The following is a 19730-nucleotide window of genomic DNA, read 5'->3' as shown; positions in this document are numbered from 1 at the left end:
ATACAAACGGATGTTTTAATATAATGTTAACATTTACTTTCTCTGTGAATTTATGTTTACTGCAAATGTCTCATCCATAATGATGGAATTGCTCATATGTTGCCCAAAATCAAGCAAAATGAAAAACTAGTTTGCATAGAAAATAAAGAATGTTAAATGAATTATTAGCCCCCCTGTTTATTTTTGTCTCCAATTTCTGTTTAACGGAGAGAAGATTCTTGAACACGTTTCTAAACATAATAGTTTTGATAACTCATCTCTTATAACTGATTTCTTTTATCTTTGCCATGATGACAGTAAATAATATTTGACTGGATATTTTTCAAGACACTTCTATACAGCTTAAAGTGACATTTAAAGGCTTAACTAGGTTAATTAGGTTAACTAGGCAGGTTAGGGTAATTAGACAATTTATTGTATAATGATGGTTTGTTTTGTAGACTATCAAAAAAAAGTATATAGCTTAAAGGGGCTAATAATTTTGACCTTAAAACGTCATTGAAAAAAAAAACTGCTTTTATTCTAGCAGAAATAAAACAAATAAGACTTTCTCCAGAAGAAAAAATATTATAAGACACACTGTCAAAATTTCCTTGCTCTGTTAAACATAATTTGGGAAATGATGATGATTAGATTTTTTAATTATAGCATTTATTATTAAATATTTATACATTTATTTGTACTTTTTATTTGCTTTGAAATGTTTTAATTTCTTTTCCCCCAGTTTATCCGTTAGGATTTATCTATTTGTATCTGAAAGATTTTATTTTTGTTGTTTAATTTTGTATTTGTGGCACAAAAATGATCTAAGCAGTTCTTTGAGATATGATTTTTGACTGATTTTCTAAAGACAATACCATGTTCAAGGATAAATCGCTTAGGAGTCTAGTACTGTGGGTGTTCTGTGTTTTATAAACCATCTGTGCATCATTGTTGCCCAGTGGATTCTCAACTTATACCGAAGTAGCTCAAAAGCCAAAAGCTGCATGGAAGTCTTTTGCGGACGATCTTGTGACTTTGTGACATTATCATTGCAGAAATACATCCAGGAAGCCAGAAACCTTGGCACCACACTCCGTCAGCCAAAACTCTCCAACCTGTCGCCTTCGGTCATTGCACAGACCAACTGGAAGTTTGTTGAGGGACTGTTGAAGGAGTGCAGAAATAAGGTGCATGTTTCTAGATTTGGAATTAAACCCAGCATAAAATGTTCACTTTATAAGCCTGGTGTCAATACAGTGGTGTAGCAGCTCAAAAAAAAAAAAAAACTAATAAAAATATCACCACATCCTAACTTGTCAAGAAAATACTGTACTAAATGCATTGCATGTTAAATATAATTCCCTAAAAGAGACCATCTGGATCAAAACATTTCATGTGTCAGAAATTCACAATGGTCAACTAATAATATGTAGACATAATTAACTATTAATCCATGCCACAGACGAAGCGCATGCTGGTGGAGAAGATGGGACGGGAGGCAGTGGAGCTGGGCCACGGTGAGGTGAGCATCACCGGTGTGGAGGAAAACACACTCATCGCCAGCCTGTGTGACCTGCTGGAGCGAATCTGGAGCCACGGCCTACAGGTCAAACAGGTATATATACACAACACAATACAACACACACTCTTTAAACCACTATGAATGCAGTAATATGTGATGTACAGTAGATTTCTTGTTTGATCTGGGCCTGTTCTGTGTGTTTGCCAGGGAAAATCCGCCCTGTGGTCGCACCTTTTACATTATCAAGAGAGTAAAGAGAAGAGAGACGCTACTCCAGCAGGCCTCGGCCCTCCTGGTAAAATACTTTCAGTATCATACAAAATTTGTATTTGATTTATTTAGTTGACAGCATCTTCTGAGGGAACATGCTAACTGTAATAGAGCCTCATGAGTGACTGATTTTGAAAAGTCTACATAGGGAGTATTGTTAACAGACACTTATACTAATGATACACAGGTCAACTTGTTGAGCAATGTTGCCAGGCCAGATTTCTCATTGAGATTGGGCAACAAAAATGTATCTGCATCACATTTGCCCTGATTAGTTGTCTTAATAGTTCATTGATAACATAATTTTTTGAAGTTACGCTCAGCAACGTTGCTCAAAAGTTCATTCATTCATTTTCTTGTCGGCTTAGTCCCTTTATTAATCCGGGGTCGCCACAGCGGAATGAACCGCCAACTTATCCAGCACGTTTTTACGCAGCGGATGGCCTTCCAGCAGCAACCCATCTCTGGGAAACATTCACACACACATTAACACACACACACTACGGACAATTTAGCCTACCCAATTCACCTGTACCGCATGTCTTTGGACTGTGGGGTAAACCGGAGCACCCGTAGAAAACCCACGCGAAGGCAGGGAGAACATGCAAACTCCACACAGAAACGCCAACTGAGCCGAGGTTCAAACCAGCGACCCAGCGACCTTCTTGCTGTGAGGCGACAGCACTACCCACTTCGCCACTGCCTCGCCTTGCTCAAAAGTTGTCCTGTGTATTGTTTTTTTTTTTAAATGCGCAGGTTCTACTGGTTGACGCATTTTGCCGAATTTTTCTTGCCAATCGTAGTCATTTGTTTTGATTAAATTTGGAATATCTCCAACTCTTGCAGAGCTCGTGGGATCAGAGTGAGCGCTTCAGCTTGGCCCCACCCTGATCCTCCTGGGTGTTGTTATCATCAGATTTTAAAATTAGCATGATGCTAAGCTAAAACTAGACATTTTAAAACACGTCAGATATACTTCAAGCAGAAAAAAAATTGACCCTTCGCTAAGCCCCGCCCTCCTTAGTTACTGTTACTATGCCTGTCAAGCTTTCATTCCTGGCATGCCTATTACAATATGTTTGCGCCGGTGTCAGACATTGCCAGGGATATAATTAGTCATTTTCGGCGAACAGGTGAGATATCCGGGAAAGTCAGACAAAAAAGGACTGCAGTATGCATTACAGGGGTAGATTCACAACATAGGCAACCGATTAGAAAATATCTTAATCAAAATTGAAGCTAGGTTTGGCTAGCCGCTGACCATTCAACAGCTTAGTTTATGCACAGCATAACAAACAACAGAGAGGTAAAATTTAAAAATAATCTAATCATGTCAAATTAAAACCTAAGTGCTCTATTTTAGCCAAAAAGCCTGGTAGATTATTGTTGTGCAATGAAATATAGCATTACTAACCGACGAGAAAACACGCAGGGACACTGCTTTTACATTATTAACTCATAGAAAGAAGAGCCAGAAAGGGGAAACTGATGGATTTGTGCCAAATATTAGCATCATTGACCATAACAATGTACAGTACCTATAACTGTCAGTATCTGTGTGTGCTCTTTATCCAGTTTCTATTCTAATTTGCAGTTAAGAAATAAATAAATAAAAATTCTAATCAAAAGTATAAATAGCAGAAGTAAACAAATAGATTTTTTCCTACCAGCAAATATTAATCCGACACTAAATATCCGACACCAAATCTCTAAACAACGGGCGAAAACGTTAGTGAATTGTAGCTCTGACATGGACATGAGGCTTATAAATTACTGAAAAACAGCTGTAGGTGAAGTATATTGATCGCAAGTGCTCAGCTTGTGATCACATCTCAGTTTTGTTCTGTTGAACTGTAATTTCAAATATTCGTAGCTTGAAACAGATGGAAATATGACTGCTATTAGTATGACTACTGTGGTGAAGACTTAAACGGAGCAGTGCTCATAAAATTGAGCAAAAAAAAAAGAAAAAGACTGCTGGGAAACATAACCTGCTTTGTATTTTTGTAAGAAACACAGTTTAGATCTTTTTAGGTGTGAGTTATTGCCGTCGGTCTTTCACTGTGTCAGGAATATCAAAACAAAACCAACTTAACTCCGCTCCTTTAGTGCCCCTCACAGAGCTTGATCCACGCTGGCACTTTTCCACTTGGGTTTTTGGTTTTGAAAAGGAAAAAAATTCCACCATCCCGCCCAAAATTTAAGGATATCGGGTGTCTGATTTGCACAATCCATATGCGCAACGCTTTGGCTTGTTTCCCTCGCTTGAAAGCTTGACAGGTCTCCAGCAACGGTTGCTAAGCCATGATTGGTGTGTGGTGGTTTTCGGTGGTGGCTTAGCGAGGGGTCAATTGGTTTGATGACATTTCAAACAAAATGTTTGTAGTTAGTTTTTAAAAAACTTTCCACAAAAGGAATTCCACTTAAAACAAAAACCGATGTGACAAAAAAACTGTTTTGTGTCTCAGGTATCATTCATGACACAGAGAGACGGAAGTCTGATGCTAGCTGTGCGATGCCGCCTCTCAAAGTCTCCTTGATTCAGGACATGAGGTGAGAATCAAACCATGTATAGTGTAAAGAACAAAACCACACTACACTGAGCACTGCTGAGTCTTTAGCATGTTGTTGAATGTTGGGAGAGGTCTACATTATGGTTGTTTATCACAGGGGTTTTCAAACTTTTTCAGCTGAGGGCCCCTTTGTGTAGGGCGAATTCTTTCGGGGACCCCCAAAAATAAAAATGACGCCAACCCCTCAAATTAACAACTGTACTTATTTTTTTAAAAATTATATTATTTAATACATTTATATTATTATATATTATTCAATAAATTTATATTATTCATTATCTGGATTAATTTTTGTAAGATGTTAGTTGAGTTGACATGGTTTCAGTGCTTCAATCTATTGATCAAATCTTCATGCGCAGTGTTTATTGTGGTCTGCTCTCACTGGATTCCATCAAGACATATTTTGTGTACGAGTCGTCATGTTTACACAGTTTTTATGCCATTTTTATGCTTTTTTCTGCCTATGCACAGCTAGACTCTTCTGTATTTACCCTTACAGCTGAGTCTAAATGTATCCAAAGCTTTAAAGCTTTGAAGTTTTAAAGAGTTTTGTCATTCATCAGCCTGTTAACAGTTAACTGTACTGTTGTAACTAGCAATGCTACAATGGAGGCTGTAGTGGTTCAGTGTGTTTTGTTTATTTTTATTTCTTTTTTTTGTGTGTACATCATAATTTACTCAGGTCGACAATCCTGACTTACACTGATAAAAAAATAATTTCCTAAATGCAATCTAGAATTGGGTATTCAAGTTCAAAGAGCCAAATGTTTTACTTTGCATAATTTTAGAAGCTTTACTGACTTTAAAATGTTCATACCAGTTTGTTCTATTATTAATAAGACTGAACATTACATTTAAATTAGTTACACAAATAAATATGGGAACAAGTGGAACAAAAATGCATTTATATATAGAGTATTAAAATTTGATCAGATATGTTGAGCTCCATTAAATACAGAGCAATAATACATTTTAATATTTAATAATTAATTAGCCCTATAACATAACACAAACAGATACATTATCATTTTTATAGGCTATAGTGGTTTTACTCAGGGTGTATACAATTTAGTTTTTTTTAATCATCCAGTTATGAACCAATGTGAGTAGGAGGTCCACTGCAGAGCTCATCCAGCTGTCATTAGTGTAACAGGAGTGGAACTCGCTGATGTGATGACAGCTCCATTCATTGTTATTGCAGCACTTTTTGCTTTACAATTTTAATATGTTTGTTTGCCATGCTGCAAAGAGGACCGTCTGATATTTGTACAATGCAAAGTGTAAAGCCTGTCGCACTTTGGACGAGGTGCAATGTTTTGCCGTGTCTTTAAAATGCTATTTGTTCCCTATGAGTGAAGCCAGCGCAGAGAGGCTCGAACTCCGCAGCACCCAGCTGATCGGTTACTTAGGAACGCAAGCCATAAACAGGGAAGTGCTTTCAGCCTCCAATAATGTTCGTATTGATCATGTATTTTAACTGAAATATTGTCAGTAAATAGACCTGAGCATTCATTTAGTTGTTTAGCGTAAAAGAGGTAAGCGTAAGTGAAAGGTAAACGCCGTCAGGTGCAGCAGACAAGCGCCAAAAATCACAGGAAGCGGCCGGCCAGAAGCGCTTATTCAATAAAAGTCCCCGTGCTTATTCAATAAAAGTCCCGAGGCGGGCCGCTGCGCTTCTTTTCCTGTTTCACGAAAGTGTCAACTGCATTTAAATGACATAAGCATAAAGCTTAATTTTTGCAGTACTTTTGAGCTCAAATTATAATAAAAAAATATATTAACCTTCAGAATGATGCGGGACACAAAATTCATCCATACCCCTTATCTAAAATTTCTTTGCGGCCCCCCTAGCGCCATCTGGCGGCCCCCAGTTTGAAAACCCCTGGTTTATCATATTACCACTTTTTTTTTTTTTTTTTTTTTTACCAAAATAGTGCTGATTAGTAGCAAAAATTTAAAAAGCCCCTATTATGCATACCTGTCAACATTTTTATAAACATATTTATTAAAGAAAAAAAATAAATAGTATACATTAGCAGCGAATAAATTAGCAAACAGTTCACATAATTAAAATTAATAGCTATTATAAAGAAATAGAATCAAGCTATCAAGACCCTCAAAATCAAAATATGACCTTTTATAATGCAAAATAGGGGCTCTTTAAAAGAAGGAAATATTGATTTAAATATCAAACTAAAGAATTTTTGGCAAGAATAATTGATTTCATTGTTTTTGGTGTAAATGGCACTGAATACAAATGTTATGATTTATTATAATTACGATTTTATTTATTGCATTATCTTGATAAAAGTGCTGTTTTCCTGAATATCAGGATCGTCAATATTGAGATTTTTTCTGTTTTGTTAAAGAAAATAGTTTCCAACAAATATTACAGGGGAGCAGTTGTGCATATCTGTGATACATTCAGCAGATTTGTTATGAAGAATTTAGCATTTTTTAGTAAAGTGATTGATAAAAACAGATATTTTCCAAATTCCTGAATGAATCTGTCATTACAGCAAATTATTGAATTAATGACTCAGTGATTTAAAAAGATAAAGTTCTCCCCAATTTTTTAATTTTGTCATAAATGTCCTTCACCTGTTCCAAACTAGTTTGAGTTTCTTTCTTCTGTGGCACACAAAATTAGATTATCTGAAGAATGTTGGAAACAAGCAGTCATTGACTTCCATAGTGTTTTTGTCCCTACATTTTTTCCCGACATTCTTCAGAATATCTTGTTTTGTGTTCAAAACAAGAAAGAAACTCATGGAAGGGATTGAAACCACTTGAGTTTGAATAAATAGTGAGCAGTGAGTACATTTCTTTGAGACACTCACTTGCTGCCACCTATTGGTGATGCACTTACATTAAAGGTGCAGTAGGGTGATCTTCCACAATGCTAACAGCTTAGCATAAACCTCTGAATCACAGTCCCTCCTCTGCCGTCCAGAGCTATGCCTCCTGAAACACGCGCACCTTAAAGATAACAGCATAACCGTCTCTCATGTGTTAAAAGCGACAAGTGCTTGGCCGGCAGCGTGAAGGAATTACACTCATTACTAAGCCAAACTGACATGCTATTTCAGGGTGAATATTCAGAGTAGCATGGTAAACAATATAGGGAGAGCATCACAGGTCGTCATTGTTCAAAAATGAACCAATGTGATGTGAATATAAAACCATCTTCACCTCAGTAAAGCTGGCTAGGTGGAATATCGCTATTTACTTGTGTTTTGTTTTGCTAAACTAAATAAAATCTACATTACCGGTGCTGTAAAAGGACCTTATGAAACTGACAATAGTTACATCAATGTTTCATCAGAATGTTTTAGTGGCTGAACAACACTTCTGTACAGATATAAACCATTTGAAATAAAAACATCAGCTTTGCGTGAAGCTAAAATTGTTTTAAAACAGAACATTACCTGTCTAACAGAAATACTTCAGCCATGGTGTCGTCCTTTCTCCAGCGTGCAAATGTAACCCCGTCGGTCCTACACCACCCAACTTGCTCCAAGCTGGTATCGAACCGGCGTCCTTCCGCATGGGAGTTGGTTGCTCTAACAAGGAGGCTAAAGACCATGGCCTCTAGCGTCTGACGCTAGAGCACCTTTAGAGGTCAGAGGAGTGAGGTTTACCTGCACAGTACACACTAGCTGGCCTCCGTTACACTCACCCCCCTAAACCTCACTCCCATCCGGGTCACGGCACCAATATAACCCTGCCGGTCCTACACCACCCAACTTGCTCCGAGCTGGTATTGAACCGGCGACCTTCCGCATGGGAGTCAGTTGCTCTAACAAGGAGGCTAAAGACCATGGTTTTTAGCGTCTGTCGCTAGAGCACCTTTAGAGGTCAGAGGAGTGAGGTTTACCTGCACAGCACACACTAGCTGGCCTCTGTTACACAAAGATAACTCCAATATTAATTTTGGTTTTAAAAAAGTTTTGATTCAGCATGTTGTTACCGATCGCGTGCGCGCTCTCTCTCTATCTCTCATAAACGCGCAATGCACAAACGGCGGAGCTGCGTACAAACGGCTGCACAGTTGTTTAAATCTGCATTTGCTGACTGACAGTTTTGCCTACTTATTGGAATTAGGAGAGATGACGGCCCGACTTTATTTAATTGGATGAACATTTTTTAATCGTATGTCTTAACCAGAAAATAAAAATACATATAAATATATTTAGATCATTTACTTTAATCATTACCATTGGAATGTGAAGAGACTTTAAACCAGCACAACAACAAATGTTTCTGAAGACAATCACCTACTGCACCTTTAAGTTAAGGGCATTAAGTATGGCTGTATTTTACAATAGTATCTGGATGCAGACTTGGATTTGCAAGCTGAGGCTGCTTATAGACTTGCAATGTCAGGCACAATGCCTCAGTGGAGCTAGTTACGTCATTGTGAGGGGTCGGGTTAGGGGGGGCATTAAAAAAGCATTGCATGCAACTCACCTTGAAACTGCAACCCTCTCGTATTTTATCCAACATTTCATGTTGGAAATAAAATACATTTAAAATTAAGCTCACAACATTATTTACAGTTAAAGTCAGAATTATTAGCCCCCCTTTGATTTCTTTTTTCTTTTTTAAAAATTTCCCAAATTATGTTTAACAGAGCAAGGACGTTTTCACAGTATGTCTGATAATATTTTTTCTTCTGGAGAAAGTCTTATTTGTTTTATTCCGGCCATAATAAAAGCAGTTTTAAATTTTTTAAAAGCCATTTTAAGGTCAATATTATTAGTCTCTTTAAGCTATTTTTTCTGATAGTCTACAGAACAAGCCATCATTATACAATGACTTGCCTAATTACCCTAACCTGCCTAGTTAACCTAATTAACCTAGTAAAGCCTTTAAAAGTCACTTTAAGCTGTATAGAAGTGTCTTGAAAAATATCTAGTCAAATATTATTTGCTGTCATCATGGCAAAGATAAAAGAAATCAGTTATTAGAGATGAGTTATTAAAACTATTGTGTTTCTAAATGTGTTAAACTCTCTCCGTTAAACAGAAATTGGGGAAAAAAATAAACGGGGGAGCTAATAATTTGACTTCATCTGTATGCAGTAGTAATTTGCTATTAAACTGTCTGTATAAATGTATTTAAAAACACTTCGGCTGCTTTCATTATTTTTTATTTCTTCTTTTGTTGGGTGACAAGTAACTTTCTTACTTTTTTATACTCATTTTTGTGAAAGCATTAGAAATAGATTGTTAAATAAAAACAACAAACTGTTTTTTGATGCTGCTGCAGCTAAAGAAATTGAGTATCCTACCCTCTCTCTTATAAAGAGTTGGTTTTTACTGAAAACCTGCCGGATAGCTTTTCTTTATTTCTGATTTATTTAGTTTTTGCTTTTATTTCCCAAGTGATGCTTAAGAGAGTAAGAAAGTTTTCTCACTATATCCTATATTTTGTCTTCTAGGGAAAGGCTTATTTCTTTCAGTTGCGCTGGATTAAATTTTGTTAAAAAAATAAACAAAAAAAAACATTTAAAGTCAAAAGTAAGGACATATTTTTTTTCCAATTGTCTACAGAACAAACTCCTGTTGTCCAATGTCCTATTAACCTAACTTGCCTAGCTACCATAATAATCTAGTTAAGTGTAGGAACATTTTTAAATGTATATCTAGGTATTTATACACATACAGTTGAAGTCAGAATTATTAGCCCCCCTTTGATTTTTTTTCTTTCTTTTTTTTAAATATTTCCTAAATTATGTTTAACAGAGCAAAGACATTTTCACAGTAGGTCTGATAATATTTTTTCTTCTGGAGAAAGACTTAATTTAAAAAAAAAGTTTTTAATTTTTTAAAAGCCATTTTATTGTCAATATTATTAGCCCTTTTAAGCTACATTTTTTTCGATAGTCTACAGACCAAACCATCATAACACAATAACTTGCCTAATTACCCTAACCTGCCTACTGTGCCCCTAATTAACCTAGTTCAGCCTTTAAATGTCACTTTAAGCTGTGTAGAAGAGTCTTGAAAAATATCTAGTCAAATATTATTTACTGTCATCATGGCAAAGGGAAAAAATTAAACACCGGGGGCAAATAATTTAGGGGGGCTACTAATTCTTACTTTAACTATATAAATAATTTTCTTTGCTGCTCTACAAGCAATTAAATAGAATTTTATATAAATTCAGACTGTAGTGTTTTGTCTGAAAGGGGAAATGAGGTCGACTTCTCGCATTGCGTGAAGAAAGCACCGAGACGTTTCATGTCGCCACATTATTTCCAGCCTAATTGGCACCAGACCCCCAGCTGAACTGTGCCGAAACATAACAGCACGGGAAAGCCCTGGTGTAACACCCGTTTCTTTAGAAATATTAGCATCTCATAAAGAAAACAGTAAATAAAAAAACTTGTATAATAAGCATTTTTCTGTTTGTAGGGCTGTGAAATATGACAATATATTTCATATGGACAAAATAAAAAGTGGCATATTATTATTGTTAATTCTGTGGTGTCAGAAAATACATTGTTCATGGGAATACTTTTTAATAATTTAAATGACAAAATACACACCATTATGAAGATGCAGACAAATACAAGAATAACAGCATCGTGGGAAAGTTGCAATATTGAAAGCACAATTTTTACATTTTGCATTTTATTTAGTGACTATTTTAATGCTGGACCTGTAATCATTCATTTTAGAACTAAATGTATTTCTTTATTCATTCATTCATTCATTCATTCATTCATTCATTCATTTTCTGGTTGGCTTAGTACCTTTATTTATCCAGGGTCGCCACAGCCGAATAAACCGCCAACTTATCCAGCAAGTTTTTACGCAGTGGATGCCTTTCCAGCCGCAACCCATCTCTGGGAAATATTTCTTTATTCATTTTTCTTTATTCATTTATTGCTTTACTCATATTTATGTTATGTTTCTACATTTTTAATCAAACATTTGCCCTGAAGTTCTGAACAAAGTGAGAAATAGTCAGTATATTTCTGTTTGTTCGTTTTCCTTCGGCTTAGTCTCTGATTTATTAGAGGTCCCCACAGCGGAATGAACCGCCAACTATTCCGGCATATGTTTTATGCAGCGGATGCCCTTCCAGCTGCAACCCAGTACTGGAAAACTATCATACACAATTTAGTTCATCCAATTCCCCTATTGTGCATGTCTTTGGACTGTGGGGGAAACCGGAGCACCTAGAGGAAACCCACGCGAACATGAGGAGAACATGCAAACTTTTGTTGGGTGACAAGTAACTTTCTTACTCACTTTTTTATACACATTTTTGTGTATGAAAGCATTAGACATAGATTGTTAAATAAAAACAACAAACTGTTTTTTTATGCTGCTGCAGCTAAAGAAATTGAACATCCTACCCTCTCTTTTATAAAGAGTTGGTTTTTACTGAAAACCTGCCGGATAGCTTTTCTTTATTTCTTATTTATTTAGTTTTTGCTTTTATTTCCCAAGTGATGCATAAGAGAGTAAGAAAGTTTTCTCACTATATCCTATATTTTGTCTTCTAGGGAAAGGCTTATTTCTTTCAGTTGCGCTGGATTAAATTTAGTTAAAAAAAAAACAAAAAAAAAAACATCTAAAGTCAAAAGTAAGGACATATTTTTTTCCAATTGTCTACAGAACAAACTCCTGTTGTCCAATGTCCTATTAACCTAACTTGCCTAGCTACCATAATAATCTAGTTAAGTGTAGGAATAAATTTAAAATATATATCTAGGTATTTATATACATACAGTTGAAGTCAGAATTATTAGCCCCCCTTTGATTTTATTTATTTTTTCTTTTTTTAAATATTTCCTAAATGATGTTTAACAGAGCAAGGACATTTTCACAGTAGGTCTGATAATATTTTTTTCTTCTGGAGAAAGTCTTAATTCTTAATAATAGAGTTAAAGTCTTTATATAATTAAATTAAAGTCTTAATAATAGAGGAAACCCACGCGAACATGAGGAGAACATGCAAACTCCACACGGAAATGTCAAACGACCCAGCTGCCACTCGAACCAGTGATCTTCTTGCTGTGTGAGGTGACAGTGCTAACCACTGGACCAATGTAAATCTCCAATGTAAAAAAAAACAAATACTTCTTTGCATATATAGAGACAAATATACAAACATATATAAGCTACTAACTGATTGAATGTACTATAATGCTAATATATCATGATACATATCCTTAATAGGATATGAGATGACTTGTATATCGTGATGTGAGATTTTTTTCCACTGCATGGTGTCTTTTCTCTCAGTGAAGACTAATAGAACAAGACAATGGCATTGACATTTTAGTGTCCAGTACATTCATATTATGGCTTCAGGTGTGCTGTTTTAGCCCAAATTCAAACGTGGCTTCAGCAGACTGTGAATCTGAGGTCTGTGGAGTCTGGAGGCAGCACTAAACACTATAATACATTTATGCAATAGAAGGTCAGACAGTGTTGAGTACCAGAGGTGGAGTGGAAGTGAATGCGTCTGGACGTGCTGTGCATGATAGCGGCTGCGGGCCATGGTGACAGCAGGCTGGCTGATGCTCTAGGGAGTCTGTGAACCATTTCTCCTGCCCCCATTTTCTCTCCTGAAACTGCTCCTGGGGGAGCTGAGGAACTCCCAGTGCATTGGAAGACTGTGGCGGGTTCAGTACTGGGAACCTGTGCATGGCATGGGTTACAGTAGGGTTTTAATAGGAGTATTTTAGTTCTTTAGTCAACAGTTAACATTGTTCGGGTGTGAATGCAGGTGAAATCCAATTATTAAAATAAAAATCGGCACAATAAGGAATACAGATCCTTTTCACAAGCCTGTTATGATGTGTTTAATGGTCATCAGCATCTTAAATCCTTAAAATTTCTATATATTTATGTATGTATGATATCATCTTTGCATAAGATAAAGAAAAGAAAAACAAAATGACCGCTTGTGCAAGGTGTTTCTAATGCAGCATCTATGGACAGGACAGTAAATTTGACGTTGCTCTCTCTTCTGGCTGCCGTTATCAGTCTCACACAATTTCTTTCCTTTTTCTGAAAGTCTTCATAATGCTATCTTGGAGCTTTTTTTATCATTTCAGTAAATAGGATTGTAAAAAATTATTTGTTGTACTCTTCCATTCATGGCACTCTAAGGCCCCGTTTACACTAGTGCGTTTTATTTTTAAAATGGCACTTTAGAAGGAAAACGATCCTCCTCCACACTAGCGTTTCACCCAGCATTTCTGAACAGCTCTCTGTCTACACCAAAAAACACTGAAAACGCACATCATGTGACCACACACACACATACACACACACACTCTGGCATGCGCTGCAGCCTATCTAGCCAGATGAGAGCTGTGCTCGTCGGAGTGTTTATCGAGGATCTCCCGCTGGATCTAAGGCCGTATTCACACTAGGTACAGTTGCCTCGAACCAGCCAAAGCACGCTTGTCCCCAGTCCCGTCTCCCCCGACGGCCCGCACTCACAACACAAATGGGCCTCGGCACGCTTACGTCATCGCTGCTGCGTTGTTCAGTTAGAAGCGCTCTCTCACTCAGCAGCACAGTGGAGATTTCTCTAGTTATATCGTTTCAGTCGTTTGATATGCAGTGACATGCTGTCGAATATTTCGCCAAACAGTCCTTAGGGATGCGGTCACACAGTCAGATATTTCGCCGAACAGATCCGCCACTTTTGGCGCTCATAGTCATAAAGCTCTCGTGCTGCAGGAATGAGGTCTGCTGAAGCCGCGCAGCCGTCATGCTGTGAGGAGTTCTCGTCTTTAATAAACTACGGCAGTTTGCGTTTACTGAACAGTAAGAATGATTGATAAATCCATATGTAACAGTCCCTCAAAAGTCACGTCTCGCTTTCAGTTTTGGGCTTTGGCGCATTTTGCACTCACACACAAGCGTACCGCGTCAAAGCCCAAGTGAACTGCGCTCAGGCACACCTCTTCCAACCGGGCCAGGGCCGGCCAAGTGAACCGTGCTTGAGCCCGATTCAGCGCACTCACACTTCTCAAACGATCCGAGAAACGGGTCTGGGCATGGTAAGGATGGCATAGTGTGAGTAGGCCCTAATCTCACTATATTTGCTAAACATGATATTTAATTCATCTTGTTGTCTATATCTAACAACATATTCCCCGACTTTGATCTTTTGAATCTATTACTTGTTCTTGAGTAACGTGTTTTGGCTGAGCGCAATGATAAGTTAATAATTAATTTCACCAAGTACATTTTGTATATTGACTGATTGCTTGCCTTATTAAACTTATTGTATAGCAAAAGAGAGGGTATTTTTACTGAAAATGAAAGAAGGCAGTAATGTTATAAGCTTCGTTTTGTTATGAATACGCATACAGTGAAGATGACGCTCATATATGCAGCACGACACCTCAACATTTCTTCTGTCTGTTAAGTTGTTAATATCAAAATGAAAATAGGCAGTTCCTTATATCATGTTTTAATTTTATTGTTAAGATATAGTGAAACAACGCAGCCAGGATGATGTGAATAAGGTTATAAAGTACACTGTTCCCTTTGAAGATTTACCAACATGTCCTCGGGATACTGTTTTCCATATCAACCTTGCGAAGTCTGAACTTATAAGGAGAGGATGCAGGACTGAACTGTGTGTAGGCTACTTAATATTGAGGAAAAGCTCTAATCAGAGAGGCGAATGTCGGCCGCCACGCCTCCGTTTTCAGATGTCTCCGTTTTCCCCTATCCACACGGAGACGGAGGAGCAGCTTTTTAGAATGAAAACTCCAGCGTTTACAAAACACTCTGTTATCGGCACTCGAAAACTCCGGCGTAGTGTGGATGGATGGCGTAACCGTAGCAAAACTTATGCATTTTCAAACTAAAACGCATTAGTGTAAACGAGGCCTAAGTTTACCAACTATGATGACTTCAGCTACTGAGAAACCCAGAAATGTGGAAAGAGTCTCATACAGTTGAAGGTAAAATAATGACATTTGAAATGTTTTTTAATGTGTCCCGAGTGTTGTTTAATGAGAAGAATTTTTTTTAAACTTAATAATTTGAATAACTTTTTTTTTGGTCTTTGCCTTGATGATGTTTTACTACACTGCAAAAAAACTTGCTTTTCTTACAAATGTTTATCTTGTTTTTAGTCCAAATATCTAAAAATTCCTAAATCAAGAAATTTTCTAGACAAGCAAAACGTTATGGGCCCTATCATACACCCGGCGCAAGATGTGTTTGCCCCAACGTGTTGCTATTTTCAGACCAGTGCAACCTTAATTTTCCCATTCTCCGCTAAGTTGTTTAGATAGCAAATCTGTTTGCTCCACTTTGTGGAATCATGGGTGTTCTGGTCTTGAAAAGAGGTGTGTTAAGGCGCATTGTTGGCACGCTGCTATTTTGAGGAACTAAAATAGGGTTGGGGGTTAGGGTTGGTGTTACGACCCCAAATGTCTAGTGCTGAAGTCGAACATTAAAGTTAAAGAAAATAAATAAACAGTTAGCATGTTTATGATTTTAATGACCTTAAAGGTTCTTTTATTGTGAGAGACGAAAAAAGTTTGTATTTACAAGAAAACAGAAATGAGCGCAAACAAAAATAGCTTCAGGGCTGAGCAAGGCCAAAATAAGAAACAAAACATTAACTAACTCTACCCCGAAGATAACTCACCTACTGAACAATAAATAAATGAAGAAAATAAATTACAAATACTGCTCTTACTCCTTAACTAAACCAAAAACAGGAAAAAATATCAGTGTCAAAGTAAATGGCACTCAGCCCCTACGGCACTCAGCTTACAGCTTATATCAGACAAAATATATGTATGACAGTCACAATAAGGCGGGGAGAGGAAAAAGGTGGAGAGCACCTTAAAGTTCACAATTTATAATCAATCAAATACAGCACTACAACATGTATTAAACAAGAACGCCACATTCTTTGAAAAGCTCTCCGTCTCTCCCCCCAGCGATCTGACTTCATCGGTTTCCTTTTCAAAAGATGCTGCGTTCTCTGAGCACCAACCACAGCGCACGAACGCAGCACGTTCAATCCGCTTGTTAAGTCTGACGTCACGCGAAGCGGCTTTCGGGTCCAAGCGCTCTATTCAACTGAATAGGGAGACTCATGAAATGGCAATAATAAACGTTTACAAAGCGATTTAATGCTTTCGAAAATCACGATCGCAGTATATATGTCCATGCCTAATATCCGATGGCCAGAAAGTGATTAATTTTTTTATAAATTGTAAAATTTTTGGTATTTGTGATGCAGCAAGCCCAGAGATTGTTGTATACACTATGACTTTATGTAAAATTAACTTTAATGTGTGATAGGAATAAAACGTGATCATAAACAAATGATTTCTCCACTCAAATGAGTGGCGGCTTGGACCCGGAAACAGTATTACATACGTCACAAACACATCACCACTTAACAAGCGGATTAGGGTGGGGCTACCTGGTAACAGGAACGGGACAGGACAAGAAAGAGAGACACACACACATACAGTGGCACAGAAACAACCTAATACCAATATGCTCGTGTGTAACATTGGGGTTTAGGGTTAGGGTTAGAGTTAGGGTTGGGGTTTAGGGTTGGGGTTTGTTCTGAGGTGAACTATCTGCTTCTGCTTTCAGTAGTATGGCAATAAATGTCATGTAAAATGGCATTCATGCCTACATCATTAGCATTTAACATTAAATAAAGCACATGCTGTGTACCTGAAGTGATCAGCTTATACTGTTGCTCACCTGTGATAAATAGAAGCCTTTTCTAAAATAGAAATTTCATGTGTTGGTTTGGACAAAAACTCCTTTTAGTAGGGAAATATTTCTTCTATCGCGTGCCGTTGCTTTTATTTTTTATTTTTATTTTAAATCTGTTGAAATCAGCCTTATATCACCCTTTAGGCTCTCGTCAGGCACACTCATGATAATCTGGCAACCTGCACTTGCATGTACTCGTCAGAGAAGGAGCCGAGTGAAAATGTGTTTTGATCCAGGAGTGCATTACCTTGTTCAACCATTGGGTGTCAATCTTACATACTGCACGTTTAAAAAGTATGCGCTGTATTGTGTGCCGTGGCACCACATCAAGTTAGGACAAGTTATAATTAATTTATTTTAAATTTGGAAAATAAAACTTAAAGTCCTTTTAACAATACTTCAGGCACATCCAGAACATCAGCGAGATCAAGACGGACGTTGGCAAGGCCAGGGCTTGGGTGCGTCTCTCCATGGAGAAGAAACTGCTGTCCAGACACCTGAAGCAACTGCTGTCTGACCACGAGCTCACCAAGTAAGATCTATCTACCAGTTGTTTAGAGATAAAGAAGGCACTGTTGTAAGTCAGATGTACTGTAGATCAGTGTTTCTCAACCATGTTCCTGGAGGACCACCAGTACTGCATGTTTTGGATGTCTCCTTTGTCTGTCACACCCGTTACAGCTGTTTCAGTCTCTGCTAATGAGCTGATGATCTGAATCAGGTGTGCTTGATTAAGGAGACATGGAATATGTGGAGATCTGGTAATCCTTTAGGAACGTGGTTGAGAAACACTGCTGTTGATCAGGAAACCTTGATCCTAAAGACACACCAACAGTACACATTTTCAACCTCTGCCTAATCAAACACACTCATCAGAACATAAGAAGAGACTCCAAAACCTGAAGCGAATGGGTCAGATGAAGGAGACATCTAAAATGTGTACTGTTGGTGTGCCTCCAGGAACAGAGTTGGGGAAACACTGCTGAAGATGACTGCTTAGATAAAATGTAAACAGTAGCACAGAAAAGAATAAGCCTGCATTAAAAATGAAGCGCTTTTTAAATTATTGATGCACCTTGAACTGTAAAGTGGCCTCAGTAAATGTATTCTGTGCTGTCTGCTCTTATGAGCTGAATTGCATATGAACTCATTTTCTTCAGGTTCTTTCCTGTTTACTTTTCAGTTGAAGCTTTGAGTTAGATTTGTGCGGTATGAATAATGTGTGTGTGTGTTTTGTGAAGGAAACTCTATAAGCGATATGCTTTCCTGCGCTGTGATGACGAGAAGGAGCAGTTCCTCTACCATCTCCTCTCTTTCAACGCTGTGGACTACTTCTGCTTCACTAATGTCTTCACCACAATTAGTAAGATGCATCAATGTCCCATTTCTTACACTGTTTTCAGTTGAGAGGAACAAGTCTGGCTGAGGTGTATAGTTACAAACATTTCTATATATTCATTCCTTCATTCATTTTCTTGTCGGCTTAGTCACTTTATTAATATGGAGGTCGCCACAGCGGAATGAACTGCCAATTTATCCAGCACGTTTTTACGCAGCGGATGCCTTTCCAGCCGCAAACCATCTCTGGGAAACATCCAAACACACACTCATTCACACTCATACACTATGGACAATTTTAGCCTACCCAATTCACCTGTACCGCATGTCTTTGGACTTTTGGGGAAACCGGAGCACCTGGAGGAAACCCACACGAACGTAGGGAGAACATGCAAACTCCACACAGAAACGCCAACTGAGCCGAGGCTCAAGCCAGTGATCTTCTTGCAGTGAGACGATGGCACTACCTACTGCGCCTCTGCATTGCCATTTCTATATATTTAGTATAAAATATAAATGTTCACAATGGCATCAGCTACATGCAGGGAATGTGCTGTAAGGTATGGCGATCGCTCCACACTAAAATATAAATTGGGCTTAATGCTGGCTATTCACGATTTTCACAATAGTTCCAGTTCATTCTAATAAAATACAGAATGAGTTGACATTTGACACAAACTTTGCTGATTATGCCCAAATCAGAGTTCCTTTGCTTCCACCTCCCCATCACCAACTGTCTAAATAAGTTGGCAATAACAAGTCCAAACTAGCTCTGCTGCAACTTTTGTAAAAATTTGGACTATCATTCAAAAATCATTTGAAAAATCGATTCTGAGATTTTCAGAACCCATCGCTATTCACTCCTGAATCGATTCTGAGCTTAGTTCTTAACAGCAGATGATGCTGTTTGCTTTACAAACAGCCGTACTGCTTGCATCCAATTCCTTATAAATACCACTCGAACCTAGAATAATCATAATAATCAAGTTAGAAAAGTTTGAAGAGAATTACAAAAGTAGTGAGGTGTTTACATTAACATTTTGATATTAAAGAACAGATATATCCTGTAGAAGATACTATGACCGCAAAAGCACTCTTCTCGTGAGCATTTGATACAGTTAAAAACTAGCCCAGAGTGCCATTAGCTGTTAAAAACTAAGCTCAGTATCAGTTTAAGAGAAGCGTTTTGCATTTTGAAATTCGCAGAATCTTTTTTTGCTACAGGTCCATGTTATAATACTCTCGAAATTTGCTATTCATATTAAAACACATTCAAGAGTTCACACTTAGCTGATGATTGAT

At 37.6% G+C, this 19730-nt stretch overlaps 1 protein-coding gene across 4 annotated transcripts in view; it reads left to right on the top strand.

Annotated features, from left to right (window-relative positions):
• dennd5a (DENN/MADD domain containing 5A) overlaps nt 1-19730 on the top strand; it is a 118894-nt gene that overhangs the window by 82343 nt on the left and 16821 nt on the right. For all 4 annotated transcript variants that reach the window (XM_087262148.1, XM_087262146.1, XM_087262147.1 and 1 more), the window contains 6 exons: nt 1038-1169; nt 1445-1597; nt 1712-1799; nt 4243-4327; nt 17494-17622; nt 18332-18453. In XM_087262148.1, the coding sequence (XP_087118274.1) occupies nt 1038-1169; nt 1445-1597; nt 1712-1799; nt 4243-4327; nt 17494-17622; nt 18332-18453 (709 nt within the window). The remainder of the gene's footprint in view (nt 1-1037; nt 1170-1444; nt 1598-1711; nt 1800-4242; nt 4328-17493; nt 17623-18331; nt 18454-19730) is intronic.

The sequence above is a fragment of the Danio rerio genome, chromosome 7, assembly GCF_052040795.2.
Source record: "Danio rerio strain M-AB ecotype USA chromosome 7, GRCz13ab, whole genome shotgun sequence".
NCBI lineage: Eukaryota > Metazoa > Chordata > Actinopteri > Cypriniformes > Danionidae > Danio > Danio rerio.
The sequence above is the reverse complement of the archived record's forward strand: the minus strand, read 5'-3'. Positions and strand labels throughout refer to the sequence as shown.